Raw genomic sequence first — 15,341 nt, 5'->3', positions numbered from 1 at the left:
CCATTCGGGCCAATCATTTGACAACCAGGAAGGTCCGTTGTTTAAAAAAATATTTGTGAAGCCACTATGGTCCAAATGGAGATTGCAAATGAAAGGTTGACAAAAGGGCAGCGGCGATCAGCCAAGCGTGTCGTCCGAAAGCGGCGGCACGGACCAGCCCGGACAACGTGGGTTTGAGCTACAGCAAAATGATTTTGCCACACCATCACTTTCATTACCCCCGAGGACAGCTGAGGGGAAAATAGCTGAGGAATGCTTGTCTGCTTATTCCAGAAGAGACTGTGTGGTCTCTGCAGAGGAGCACAAACAAAGCTGAGCAAACTGTCTTTAGCTCAAAATGTTCATCTCTCGATCTGCCTGTCAATACAAACCTGCTCTCTTATCTCCAAAAGCAAACATTCTTTCATTTGACGTGAGCGCTAGATAACAAAAAAAAAGGCATCCGTTTGGGTTTAAAAATCCACCTTTGCTTTCGAGCTCTTTCTGTGACGCATGTTTAATTGAGTGAGTTTGTGAGGCATGAGTTGGTTTGCGGCACATCTGAGTTGCGTCGTTAAAATATCATGCGGGTAGAGCGAGGCACCTGTTAAGTACGGGAAGTCCCAAACGTTGATTAAAAACGACTTTCCCCTTGGCTGCTGAATGAAGCAAATTCATCAAATTGGCTTCGAAAAGGTTGCAAATCCCCACAGCGTCAGAGAGGGCCATGTAATCTCTCAGCATAATCACAAATAAAGCAGGATAATCACAAAATTTAGAGCAATGGGGAATTTATACGATAGCATTTGCTAAGCTTCAGATGCACTTTCCTTTGCTTTTTGGAAATATACCCGAAGACTTCTCACCTGATTTGAGCTGTTTGATGCGGCCTTGGCTGGTGCTGGGTTCCACGGGCAGAAAGTCTTTGAACCAGGAGACCTCGGGGTCCGGCGTTCCGCTGGCGGCGCACAGCATGGTGGCCGTCCTCGTGCGCTCCACCACCTTCAGCTGCGGGCCCATATCGATACTGGGGAAGCCGAATGGCAACAGGTCCTCTGGAGGGGATACAGCAAATAAATAAGAAGCATCTATCAGAACAAGGACAACCAAAACTTGTTGATGAGACGTGAATGGACCCCGGCGCAGAACCCAATGCGTAGTGCCAACAGGACAGTTGAGACTTTTTCTCCATCCATTCATCCATTCGTCCATCCGTCCATCTGTCCATCCATCCATCCATCCATCCGTCCGTCCGTCCGTCCGTCCGTCCATCCATCCATCCATCCATCCATCCATCCATCCATCCATCCACCCATCCATCCATCCATCCATCCATCCATGAATCCTCCCTTGTCTCCCTCAGAGGAGAAACATAAGCCATCCACACAAACACGGTGATGTGAGAGACACTGTTCCCCGCCTATCACATCTGCAGTGGCTTGAAAGAGGAGATACTAGCAAAGACAGCGGGGCCACTATATCCGTCCTCATTAAAGCCGCAGGTTTTTTTTTTTTTTCTTCCCGCCTCAGCTAGCTAGTAGTCATTAGCCGATTTAGTAGGCGGGCAGACACGCAGTAAGGTTTCTCCGTGTTTCTGCACAAGCCGTCACTACAGGAGGGTAAACATACCGCCCAATCGGTAAGAGAGTTAGTGGAAAAAAAAAAAAAGAAAACAACCCTGCAAAAGGACACATCGACACTCTCAGCACACAACCTCCTTCCTACCGACAAACACAAGTCTACAGTGGCGGCGACATCGAACTGTGTGCATTTCACGGCGTGTCTCTGCGTGCTCGCAATGATTCCCGTCTAATTACTATGCAGAGACCTGCTCGGTAACAGCAGTAGCAATTACAAGTCAGGATCAAGAGAAAGACTAGGGCGTGGTGGGGGTAATAAGGACTTGTTAGCAAGTAATTGTTTAAATACAGCGACTATTAAGAGTGGCCATGTTTCTGCTTGACTGATTATGCCGCGAGGTTGCCGACGAGGCTGCGGTTATCGGGAGTGTCACGTCCAGGTCCGGAAAAGAAAAAAAAAAAAATCCCTTTGGTGGAACTGGACTGGACAATGGCAAAGAATTGAGACTGCCAATCCTGGAACCGTCGACTCGAGCTGCCATCCATTGTTGTCACTTCTGGAACTCTGGACATCCGAGTCAGGATAGTAGTTGTTTCCAATTCCACACAGATACGAATAGGCAAACAGGCTCTCAAGTAAATAGGATTAAGCATCTCGATGACAGCAATCCAGATGGTCAGACACGTAATCAAGCATCCATCAGCTCTCTCGGCTTCCTACTCTCCTTGCGCTTTTAGCCGCTATCTCTTTTTGCACATACACTCAGACACCTCCCCCATACCTGCGCCTATAATTACATATTCCACTTTCCCACAGCCAAAAAGCAATTACCAGTGGCAATTTCCTTGGCTGATAAATCAAGACTACGGGAGTCTCTCGGACGGAAGGACAACACAAGCTGCTGAAGCTTTTGAAATGTCGGCCGCGGCCACGTCATAGGTCTCCGCTTGTTGTTCTTGACCGATTTCTTCGTCATCTCCTGCCTCCTAAACACATGACAGACATGCCATCTTGCTGTAGGTGGAAGAAAGATCCAATCTTTTGGACTATTTTAAAATTCATCATGCAACCGAGTCCAATATTTACCACTGCTGAAAGTTGAAGAGAGAAATGACACCAGAGAGACAAAAGTAATCTTACGTGTAGCCATATAGAGGGTGTGTATCACACATTATAGATCAATGCTAATGATCCAGCTGGATGGGGGGGGGAGTGCAAGAAGAGCAGGGATATCGATAGGCAGGTCAGAATGCTCCCCTGAGGTGACAAATATGCGCCGCCTTACCTCTGCTACCCTCTGCCCAATGTCCATCCCCACTTCTCTCTCGGGGTGGACCATAATTTGTATGAACTCCCTAGTTGTTAAATACCGTGCACCACTGCGGAAGGGTCAGGACGGCTTTTTGTGTGCGAATATATCATCAATTGTGATTTATTTAGAAATTTTATTGCTGTATAGACCAAAAAAAAAAAACCCAAAAGATGTCTACTCAGTGTGTATACGTCCATGTTCTGCAGATAATCAGCTACTGGATGCTTCGTTCCAGATGACTGGTAAGGAGAAGAGGGATGTGGGAGCTACAGGTATCGAGCCAGCCTCACGGGTGAGTCAGCGGCTGCTGGAAATAGATACTGCAGGCATGGCCTTGATCACGCTTTTCACAAAATGAATCATTTATCACACACAAACACTGCAGTGAAAAAAAGTCCAGCTTATTTTTCATCTCCTGGTTAAATTGATAAGGCAGCATATGGAGAGAAAAAAAAAAAAAAAAGGGCAGTGGGTCTATAAACAAAGCACGTGTCAACATTGGCAAAGACCAGCCGGCATTGTTCCCCAGAGTTTTGTGTTTGTGCGCATCACGTACATTTTGGCCCGGTTATGTTTACAGAAGGACATCCGGGCCCGGTGCCCAAAAAAACAAGGCGGCAAAGTCAACCCGATTTGGGCAAATTCATTCTTACGCCGACACTGGCGCTGGAACTGGCAGCGAACACACACACACACACACACACGGAGTCAAGGACCTGATCCAAATGATGCAAACACACAAAACAGCATTCCAGCTTTCCTCGCCTTTTTGTATCCATCCCTCACACACAAGTTGCCTATTCTTCCTCCGGTTCATTTGTGTAAGCAATGAAAGGAGCCTTGAATAAAAGCCGATCGCAGGGAGTCTGATTGGGGAATAATCTGTCGTCCTCAGAGGCTCTAATGCTTTGACTCCTATAGACTGCAGAAGGACTGAAGAGGAGCACTTTAAATGCTAATAGCCCTTTATGAGAATAGATCACCACACAACACAATGAAAAAGAAGGCCCGCGAGTCACCTCCATCTACAAGCCTCGCTTACGGCTCAAATGTGGCCGTGTCGCACACTTCCATGTGTGGACAATCGTATGCAGCGAGAGGAAGGGGAGGCACGAAGTAAACAAATGTAAAAACTCAAAGAGTGTAATCCTCTTGCAGGATGACTTGATACCCTCGGTTTTTTTTTTTGCTGCTGCTTGAGCCGCCGGCCTATCAGTGGCGCAGACGCTCGGTGGGGATCCGACCCGACTGTCTGTCATACGAAGAGTGTTTTTATGCTGATTGGTGGCATCAGATCATCTTCTCTTTCCTCATCCTGAGCCATGCTTCCCTTTCTCCTAAAATGGGCCACTGTGAAGTGAGTGTAATCAGGATTACACCGCACACAGCAAACACGCACAAAGCAACCTCCACTCCTCGAGGAGTCGACGCATTCGCACGCAGCCGCAACACGCCCCGCTGCAGTGATGAGAAAGGCTCTCGCCCACCGGAGGCTTTGCAACTTGCACAAGTGCAGATATCCACCTTTCCTGAAGGCTCAAACAAATGACTGCAATGTGTATAGAAGTGCTTGCTTTGCAGGGGAAGAGAAGGCGGGGCAGGAGTGAGTGAGCTCGGACAGAAAGTGAGGTCAGGGCGGAGACGGTAAAAAAAAGAAAAAAAAAAATGAAAGAAATGAATAAAACACGATGAGAAGAAATTAGAAAGGAACTGCTGTGGGCTATAAGAAGCCTAGTGAGAGAAATGTGATTGGGAAATGAGCTAGCGTGTGGGTAATGGAACAGAAAAGGTAACATCTAAGAGCTCAATGACGATAAAGTGCCACATCTTCGTCCATTAGCAATCCTATGGAGCAGTAAACCACATCCTGAGGCCCACCACAAGCACCACACCACACCGGCTGCTATTAGTGTCGCTCAACCGGGATACGAAACGCTGACATGAAGCACGGTAGTGGACAAAGCCACACCAAATATCCACAAAGGAAAGCATCTTTGCGTGGCGATTTTTTTTTGGGGGGGGAGATGTCACACTTTATGCAGATGAGTATCTAGAAGCCAAGTAGATCCATATCGTGTTTTGCAACAAGTGGCCTCACGGAAGCCCATGTTGGTGTGATTATCATATCCTGCCCTTTAAAGTGGCGTGAAGTCTAAGCCGTTAAGCCTTTATATTAAAAAGCAATGAGGGTGAAGGTCATGCCAAAATACTTGCATGCAGTATTGTTGTGATTCATCCCATAAAACATTCATACGTTAAAAAATAAAAATAAAATTGCTGCACTAATGTTTGTCTGCAGTCACCATGCATCTTTAAAATCACAGCAGTATAATTGAATCCAGCCGCTCTATTGTTTGGCAATGTAATTACATCATAGCAGAAGAACATTACCTGTACACTGATTTAATTTCGAAGATTCTTTTTAATCTTATTTAACAATGCAGCCTGCACCACAAAAAATAAATAAATCATCAAGTCATCTCGGAATCCAGTACGAGCAATAATAGATTCTGCCTTCGAAAAGATATTCATGCTTACTATTTGTTTCGAGACGAATCAGTTTTATGAAATTATATTTTTGCTTTATCTGTAAGGTAGTTGAAGAACTGCGCGGCATCCTACTATTAGGTTTGGTAATATTGGTCAAGTATATTATTATTTATACAGCGAGTGGAATATTGTTGACAACACTCTCTTCAATTGAAAGCACAGAGAGATTAGGACGAATCAAATCAGGATGAATTCATTTGGATGAAAGTTAACACAAACACGTGCCCCGAGAGCCCCCTCAGGTGAAGTTCATGTGGTAATGGCTTTTAGATTGGGGCTGTGTACATAGATGATGGACCCGGTTAACAGATGGCCGAGAGACGGCCGGGCCAACCTTCTGTTCATCATTCAGCAGAGCCCTCTCTTCCGTTCTTACCTCCTTTCTCTCTTCCTCCCATTCCATCTCTTTTGTTTCACTTGACTCACGCCACCACCCGTTTCTTCACCCTCTAGCAAGTGTGCTTCACCTCGCCTCGACCTCCCCCTCCCCTCGCTTCCTCAATTTCCGCCGGCAGATACGGGTTGTCTGCCAGCTTCAAGTCTAATCCGCCAGATTTTTTTTCTTCTTTTTTCTCAGGGAGTGTAGCCACTCTAGCGGCCACCCCTTCCCATTTCTTTGTCCTCTGCTGCTGCTGCTGCTGCTGCTGCTGTGCTGGGCAGATGGCCAGCGCTCACAGCTGCAAGTCAAGTTCATAGCGTGTTGGAGCACCACATTGGGGAACATTCCTCCGAGGAGGCTGTGAACCAGTGATTAACCAGCACTTTGGCCAAGACTTGCCAATGATTGGGGCACGCTGGGATGCAGCAGGCCTGATAGCCTGCGAGCCTGATGCGACTATAAAAAGAACAGCTTCATGCAGAGGTCGAGCCTTGGCCCCGACCGGCCGGCTCTCCGCAGCGACGGGGGAACAACAACTGAAGCCAGGTGCCTGCATGAGTGATGAAACACCCAGAGCCATGTGTTCCTTTGTCCAGAGTTGGACAAAGTACTCACTCAGTAGAGTTCAAATACGAAAAAGTCAAATATATTTGAAAAAAATAAAGGCGGAACAATTTCATTCAGAACAAATACTAATCCGACACAATATAGACAGCTGGTTTCATTTTGATTTAGAAATATGAAACGGATATGCTCAAATATGTGTGAATATTATAATAATACACTATATAGTAATATATTGGGTTTTATTTTGTATCTCACCTCTGATAATGGCCAGCTTTGCCGTGACTGACTGCTCTCCATTGCTGTTCCGTGCGACACACTCGTAGATGTTCTCGTCTCGAGGCGCTCGGAGAGGTTGGATCCTCAGCACGGCGCCGGCGCCTTCGTCAAACTCGATGGTCTGGACGCAGCAGAAAAAGACATTATTTCCATCGCGGTGGAAACCCATCCACAAAAGTAAACAAGACCTTCCAGTGGAGCATTGAAAGTTGATGTTTTTGCCTCAGGGTCAAATGTTTTTGTTTGCTTTTAATTACGTCAAAGTTGCTCCATGAATTTAATGTTGCTTTTTGCATTTATGATGACTTGAACCCCATCATGACGACACATACCTCTTGTGGAAAGACACTCCAGCGAGTCACACTTACCATTCTGGGCTCACTCTTTGGAATGCAATATAGCACCAAGTTACAATCAATTATTCATTTTCAGGCAAGCGTGGTTTTAGTGGCATGCAGATATGAAAGGAAGCAGATAATAAAGCTTCATTCACATACAAGTTGCTCATTTGTGCTTCAACCCCCGCAACCTCCCCCTTGCTTCCTCCTAAAAAAAAAAAAAAAAAAAATTGGCCTGTGATAATTTGCAGCTGTTCAACGCTCCAAGCAAGCCAAGGATTGCTTCATTTAATCTCATTTCCCAATGGGTCGGCCTCAACTGCCCAATAACAATGCAAAATAAAATAAAAAATAAATAAATAAAGCAGATTAAAAAATATATAATGAAAAAAAAAAAAACTATTTGTGAGAACTGTGCATGCCATGCAGCAAAAAGATCTTCACATTGCGCACTGTGACAACCACCTCGATACGCTGAGAGTTGACCTTCTTGCCCTTCTTGTTCCAGTAGACAACCGGTTTGGGGTTCCCAGTGGCCTGGCACACGAACGACGCCACGCCCCCTGATACGCCAATCTGGTCTGTGGGAATCTTGGTAAACCTGGGTTTAGCTGAGAGGAGGAAGAAAAAAAAAAAGTCTCATGCTTGTGAAAGTTGATCTCCAAGACCGACTACACAATAAACACCCTGTTGACCACTCTCAAATTTGCACCGGTCACAGTTTGCTTTATGCAGCCTTGTGTTGAGCTAAATTCCTGGGTATCATCTAGAGGACACTCTGAAGGACTTCCTGTGGGTCATAAATAAAAGATCGGGTTGGGCTTTAGAGGAACGGCTCGCTCTCTCCGTCCACGCTGCTTCTTCCGGGCCAGTCGAGCCCCGAACTGCAGCAAAGACGCTCTTATGTAAGCGTTGAGTGCGCATTATTTAACCATCTAATTGGGGGGGTATTAATAACAGATACTTCCATTTGTCAGCACAAGTATCACCTTGGAGAATTTAGACTTTGGTAAGATCTTTAGCATTTCAGTCGGTCGATCAACATTACTGTTCATTTGCTTTAGCCGGAGGGTGGAATTGGAGGAGAATGATGGGGACTATTATACTTTGTGTTGAAGTGCCAGATTAGAAAAGTGCTGCAATTGCCCTCTGCACGAAAACAGCAATTTTCCCAGCAGCCATTGAGCCAATGGTAGTGAACCTCCATTTTTTTTTTTTTTCCTTGCGAGTGAGTCAGATCAATCAAACAGCCAACGTGCAGCCAGCCAGCCAGCCCTCGCTATCTGCCTGTGGACTGTTGCCATGGTGGCCAGCTTAACTCCTCGTCAGCTCGAGAATCGCTGCGATCCATCAGGGTGAAGGCAGGATGACCCTTACCATGGCAACCCGAGTCCCTCCTCCCACTCCCCTAAGTCTGGGCGGCTAAGGTCCTGCTGTGTGGACTCACTCTTCATTTTCTGAAGACGGACTGAGAAAAAAAAAAACGATCAAATAATCACTTGCAGATTTTCACCAAATCACACCCTTGCTAAATTATCGCCTTTTCTATATCATTTGTGGATCCGATTCCATTATCGACACTCTTTAATTCCTTCTCAGCTTTCTCCTACACATCTAGAAGGGGGCAAAATTCAAGGGAAAAGATGTTTTCGGAAATGTTTTTAAAAATCACCCCACTCCTTCCGAAAGCCCCCAGTTCCATTCCAGCTGGAGAAAAACACGACTCCCACATGAGTATTGCTCTGTGGGTGTGGTGACAGGCCATCTTGTTGCAGATGCTGTGACCAGAAATTCTTTCATCAAACCATTTCTGACTGGTATTTAGGATACATGAATATTGTCTCATGAATGTTTTTGTACTATCGAATAACACACACACTCACCCACTGCTGTGTGCTATAAAGAAAATATCATCAAGCAAAATCCTGAATGTCAAAAATGAAATGGTCTTCTTTAATACTTGGCCACAATCCTCAACAGGATGATACCTAAAGCTGCAGTTGGCACAGTGCAGTCCATCAGAACAAATTCACGGCCGTCATTCCAAGTCCCGAGAGCACCGTATTACTGGCCTACTAAACTTAAAGAGAGGGGCTTGGGGATGAGCCCCTAAAAACCTGTTAAAGTACCAAAAAAACCTTGTTTCTGTTATGCCTGAATTTCATATGCCTTGTCGAGCTCCAACATGATCTCACTGGCTTTAACGTAGAGTCCGGAATGTTTTCTGTACTCTCTTAAATGCGCTTGAACACCAATCCTCTTGCAAAAAGCGACCCCGCTGGCAACGTTACCACTTAAGCCTCTTCTTAAAGCCAGGGAAAAGCCCTGCAAGGCACTGACTTTGGCCGGATTTGCACTGAACAAAAACTTAGGACTGCGTAAAAGAAGGAACTAATGAGGGGATCTTTCGCTTAATAAAAGCTTTCGCTTGTTTCACCAGAGCAAGTCGACTAATCTTGTAGCAATTGCCTACTTTTTGTGATGATCGAAGTGACTGATTGAGGCTGCGCTCAGCGCTAACAAAGCCGGTGACATTGGAACGAATGGAGGTGACCAAGTGGTAAATCCAAATGAAATGCATCCTCTTTGAAAGACGGGCCAGGGAGAAAGAAATGCTGTTTCAAATTGCATTTGGCTCTTGTAGAAAAATCTATTTGACTCATGTCAGAGGTTTACATTGAAATGCTTTGACAAGCCTTTAGGTCGTGTTCACAAATGTATTTCTTCCCGTTTGTGTGTTTTGACAAGTGCCAATTTACTCCCATTTTATCTTATCTTATCTTATCTTATCTTATCTTATCTTATCTTATCTTTCTGTCTATCTATCTATCTATCTATCTATCTATCTATCTATCTATCTATCTATCTATCTATCTATCTATCTATCTATCTATCTATCTATCTATCTATCTATCTATCTATCTATCTATCTATCTATCTATCTATCTATCTGTCTGTCTGTCTGTCTGTCTGTCTGTCTGTCTGTCTGTCTGTCTGTCTGTCTGTCTGTCTGTCTGTCTGTCTATCTATCGATCTATCTTATTTATTATTTATTGTTATTATTTTTTTTCCCACTTCTGCAACATATTATGCTAATGTAATGCTAATGTAGGATTGGTAATAGTTTTTTTTTTTAACAAAAGCGATTTCAATATTTGGTTATACGCCTCACAAATGAAATATGTATTTTTTGTATTCTCTCCGCTGCAATTTCATGAGATGCCTGTAAGTTTCAATTGACAGGTTGCTATGGAAATGTGGACCTTTACTGAATATACACGATACATTATATCTATTGTATAATTCAATGATACGACAGCATGATCTCAAATTAGTCGTACAAATGAAAAAGAACATTACAACGGCAATACTTTTCAGAGAAATGTCATTTGCATTGTTTGTTTTGCCAGTGTTTGTGAATGCACGCATGTATATGTGTGTGTGTGTGTGTGTGTGTGTGTGTGTGTGTGTGTGTGTGTGTGTGTGTGTGTGTGTGTGTGTGTGTGTGTGTGTGGGCTGACCACTGAGGCAGGAAATCTGTGCAAATGTTGTCATCAAAAGGATGATGAGAAACATGCTGATGGGACCTCCCGGCTTATCAAAACACATTAACAAGCAGCAGTCCACTTCCAATGTACTCACAAAGCGGCTTTCGCTCTTCTATACCACACACACACACACACACACACACACACACACACGCTCTCTTCCAGACGTGCAAACACGGGCATGCCGAATCCCACTCGAACTTCTATACGACCGCACAACGCTACAATACATTCACACCTGATTATACAACAGCTGCCATTGACATGCAAAAGTGAGACAGCCACGATTGGTGGCAAGGTTGTCTCGGAAGGTAACCGCTCAAATCTGATTGACGGACGGACTAGTTCAATGTCAACATGCAATCTTTCCAGACACGGTGTCTATTTCCTGAGATGTACTCCCTGCTATCACAGAACTTGAGTTGCTATGGCAACCAAATCATGTAGGACAGCCTGTTCTCGAGATTTTAGGAAGGTTTTAGACAAAAGGAAACAATTATAATGAAGATAGTATTATGTAAAGGTCCTAGGGAATTATCTTTGTTGGATTTGGTGATTATTTCTGCAGCTTTACTTTTTTTAATCAATATATTTTTTCAAATTCAGTGTTTCTTTTTTTTTGTTTTGTTTTGTAGTGATGCAATTTTTATTGTGTTTTGTTTTGTTTTGTTTTGTTTTGTTCTGATAGCTCCCGGGACCTCATTTACCTCTGGCAGGATTTTTACTTTCTGGACCAGTATTTGACACCTAAACAAACAAAACCAAAATCTAAAAATGACCACACTGTTTCAATTTTGTAATATCTGATTGACAGAAAATAACAGCAGAATCTTCTTGCGGCGTGGCTTTAAGGGGCGTGGCCTACGGAATTAGTCCACGTATTTTGTAGTATTTGTGTAACAGACAAAAAAGTTCGCTCTTGTCATGAACGAGCGTACATATGCTTGAATAACGTAAAAAAAAAATACATACCTGCAGAAAGACTGCTGACTTTAATTAGCAGGATGATAAGATGCAGAAGGAGACACAGGGGGGAGGTCCTGAGCCTTCTGGACTGGACCATTGCACGGCCTGTATTGCACAAATGCATGGTCCCGCTTTCGGCTGCTTGAAGATGACTGAAATGTGGTTGGGGCGTCACTCAGCAGGGGTAGGCACTCTGCAGACACATACACAAATACATGAAGGTCAGCCAAAAGGGAGAAAAACATAGCCGCCCCATCTCTGATTCATGGCTGAAATGTCAGTGCACTATTCATCCAAATATTCAAAGAGAGGTGGAGAAAACCTTCTTGGAAGAAAAAATTCAAGGGAAATTCATGCTAATGCAGGATTAAGTCTTTTGATTTAGCCAGAGCACTTCTAACTGGGATTAAGCACTCATGTGGGCCAGCCCTGACTCAACTAATACCAGAACAAAAGCGCCACTGTGCACCAACTCAAACAAGAAACAGGCTGAAATTGTTATTTTGCCACACCGCTTCGCCATTAATGAGCCATTGTGAAATAAGATGAAGTCTCCTTAAAAGTCATCATCATTTCATTTATCTTTAGCTTTGATTTAAATCATTCGATTTCACTGTTACGGGGGAACATAAAGGAGTCAATTAATGATAGCGCCTGAGTGTGCTAGCATGATAGAAAACATTTCAGAATGCGGCAAAAAATGCAATAGAAGGGTAGCTCGCCTTGTAAAAATAAAAAAATGCATCATTCAGGTTGAGCAGATCGAGAGCTCACTGTCCCTCGGTCAATAACTCGTTCGTGTCGGAACACAGGTGGAGGAGAAAGAAGCTTTTGTTAACCCGTCGCATGTGACACAAGACGAGCATGAAAGTGTGAGGATAAAAATAACAGGCACACAGATGGGCTCACCAAAAAGAATTCTATAATCAACACCAATGGAAGAAAGAATTTGAAAAATACAAACTGGGGTGGTGGCTACTCAGTGGAAAAATGTGGCCAGAACATCTGCCTCATAATTTTTCCCGGAATCTTATTTCCCTTTTTCCCCACTCAACTTGTGTGAATTTTCTCCGGTTAATCTGAGAATGCTTATTTGTCAATACCTGTGATTGACTGGTGAGTATAATCCGCCTTGCACTCAAAGTCATGTGAAATAGACTCCGGCTCACCTCTGAACCCTGAACGGGAGAAGCAGGAGAAAATGGATGGATGGACGGACTAGGAGGTTAGGTAGGAAATCTTCTGGACCATCTATTTTAAATCAAGTGCCAGTAAATTGTTCAAGTTGTGAGGAGAAATCTAAAAACACCCAAAAGTCAATTATCTGTAGGGAGGGGCATCCCCACCGGCCCCCCCTACTAGCTCCGCCACTGGATACATCCGATTAAGTCGTGAAGAAAAATTGTGAGGCCATTTACGTTTCCCGTCACTACAACAGACATTATAAATATCAATATAAATATATTTGCCATATATTTTGGTATTAACAGGTGGATTCAATGATGCAAGTCCCCGCTGAACTGCATGGGCGCTAATGCTGTGTCGAGATTACCGCTGACCCTTCCTCGCCTGTTCCCCTAAACGAAAGCGGCATTTCTGGTGCGTTACATATTCAAAGACCTCCCCCCCCCCTCCGTCTACTTATCGAGCTAATGACCTGCTCCGACACATTACTGGCTGCCACTTCCACCTCTAAAAATAGCCAATCTGGGGGGGAAAAAAAAAAAAACACGTTCGTCTATCTGATATACGGGCTCGATTTGGTTCAGCGCTCGGTAGCCCGGCTCTTATCTCAGGCCGGTGTAATCGAGGTTGAATAGGAAAGCTTTCAACATGTCCGTTTTTCAATTGAACAATATGATAAGAAGAATCCGAGCTCGTTCGAGCTCCAGCGGCAACACGTTAAGTAAATTCCCCTCTTAGGGAAACTCAATTTGCTGCTGTTAATCCAACTAGGGGCCGCTGCTCGGCTTGCAGACGCACGGCCGCTCCGACGTCTGCTCCCGGCCTATCTGACCCCGGGCTCGGCGTAACACTTCATATCTTTGGCTCCCTGTTGTCTTTCACCTGCTGACAAAGCCCTTCCATTTGAGTCACTCAGCCAGATTCCTAAAGCCCTTAATCTTTCCCTGGTCTCACTTCTGCATTAGGTGTTGTATTCCTCAAATCTCCTCATCTCCTTCCTCTCCGTCTTCTTGTTAACCTCTCGTGATGCAGTCGTCAGTGCGGCGGGCACTCTACGCCTTCTAACCCACCGCTCATGGCCAAATCCTTTTTCCCGTGCCCAGCTGCTCGGCGTCGGCCCCTCCAGCTGCTGCTGAGGATTCACACAACAGCGTTTTGCAGATGGGGAGCCAAAGCAGATGCGGCCGGCGAGCAGTGGCCTGCTGGTGGTTGGGTTGAAGTCTTTGGGCGGGGAGTAAGAAATGTTGCTGGAGCTTCAAAGAGACATGTTTTGGTCAAATTTGATTAAAAAAAAAAAAAAAAAGGACATGGCTGCCATGTGTACTTCTAAATTTCAAGGGAATTCAAATATATTAGAATATTTACAAATTTATTGCCAATTATCACCAACCCAGTTTGATGAACGACAGTTTAAGGTTAATGAAGAGTAAATGCGGGAATAATAATAATAATAATAATAATAATAATAATAATAATAATAATAATAATAATAATAATAGTAAATAAATAAAATGAGTTCTGACGATTTGAAAGCAAATTAGAAAAGAATGTCAAGCACTAATTAATTCTAAGGCCAACATCACAACATGCCTGATCATCTCCTAGCATCAAGCCAATATAACACAAGAGAAGGTGTTGGAGGGAGGGTGAAGGGGGGTGGGGGGCTGGGGGGGTGCTGTGCTTATTCCCGTTTCAGCGTGACAACACAGATGGTCATCCAGACAGATGGATAGATAGATAGATAGATGTGCTATTTATTGCACCGAGCAGATAATGACACTGCAGCTCAGGTGGTGAAATGTACACTGCTTATTGTCCTCCATCAGACTGATGCAATAACATTGTTTAGCGTGGCCTCGCTCCCCTGGGAGCCCCTTGGAAGATTTTTTTTATTTCTCGCCACCTCACCCATTTACCCATGATGCCATTCACCGGCGGCAAAGGTAGCTCCAGACGATCTCCATGACAACAAGCGACGGGCGCTAAAATAAAATAAAAAAGCTCATTTTGCACCACATTTACAAGCAATGATTTTTTTTTTTTTTAAGCGGAATTCCAATTAATTCGCAGTTTGGATGTTTACATGCCAGCCTGTGATCTAATAGTGCTCACCAAGCAGCTCCAAAATAACCTTGTTTTCAATTATTCATGGCTTTGTGTGCCATTCTTTTGATAAGTTGAGAGGGAAGGCAGCGTTAGTCACACACTGGGACTAATATTACCTCACGCTTCCTGTGACCCTGCAACCTCTAGGCGAGGGATACTCGCAAATTCATGCACACCCACGAGGCAATTTAACAACACACACGCACACGAAACATAACAGATGGTAAAGCATCACGAGGGAGATTGGCAGTCGCACTCTGTCACACTTTTTTCCTTTAAACCAAAAACTTGAAGACACACACACACACACACATTGAGAATCAGAAGCACAGGATAAAGTATGGCTCACTGCAGGCATGAGTTGCGTTGCCCTGGTTACATTTTTAGGAGTGGTAAAAAAAAGATATCTGAACGGAAAGCGCACCTGTCACTCAAAAACTGAAGAATATAAATGAATGAGCTTGCCTCAGCGGCATTCCGCTTTCCAATGTTTACATTCGGCGGTTACAAACAAAAGGTTCACGTGCATCATGTAATGAGATCAAATGAGTTAC

At 44.2% G+C, this 15,341-nt stretch overlaps 1 protein-coding gene across 1 annotated transcript in view; it reads right to left on the bottom strand.

The window, feature by feature from the left end:
* Positions 1–11,660, bottom strand: part of ptprsb (protein tyrosine phosphatase receptor type Sb) — a 40,790-nt gene extending 29,130 nt beyond the window's left edge. Inside the window, exons 1-4 of the mRNA XM_085929615.1 lie at positions 11,503–11,660; positions 7,448–7,593; positions 6,624–6,765; positions 846–1,034 (exon numbers count right to left, since the gene is read on the bottom strand). Coding sequence (XP_085785741.1) covers positions 846–1,034; positions 6,624–6,765; positions 7,448–7,593; positions 11,503–11,620 — 595 coding nt within the window. The 5' untranslated portion in view covers positions 11,621–11,660. The remainder of the gene's footprint in view (positions 1–845; positions 1,035–6,623; positions 6,766–7,447; positions 7,594–11,502) is intronic.
* Between the last annotated feature and the right edge of the window lie 3,681 nt (positions 11,661–15,341).

This window comes from Syngnathus leptorhynchus, chromosome 14 (genome assembly GCF_054491065.1).
Source record: "Syngnathus leptorhynchus isolate UIUO chromosome 14, UIUO_Slep, whole genome shotgun sequence".
Taxonomy (NCBI): domain Eukaryota; kingdom Metazoa; phylum Chordata; class Actinopteri; order Syngnathiformes; family Syngnathidae; genus Syngnathus; species Syngnathus leptorhynchus.
This window is presented reverse-complemented; position numbering and strand designations above follow the sequence as displayed.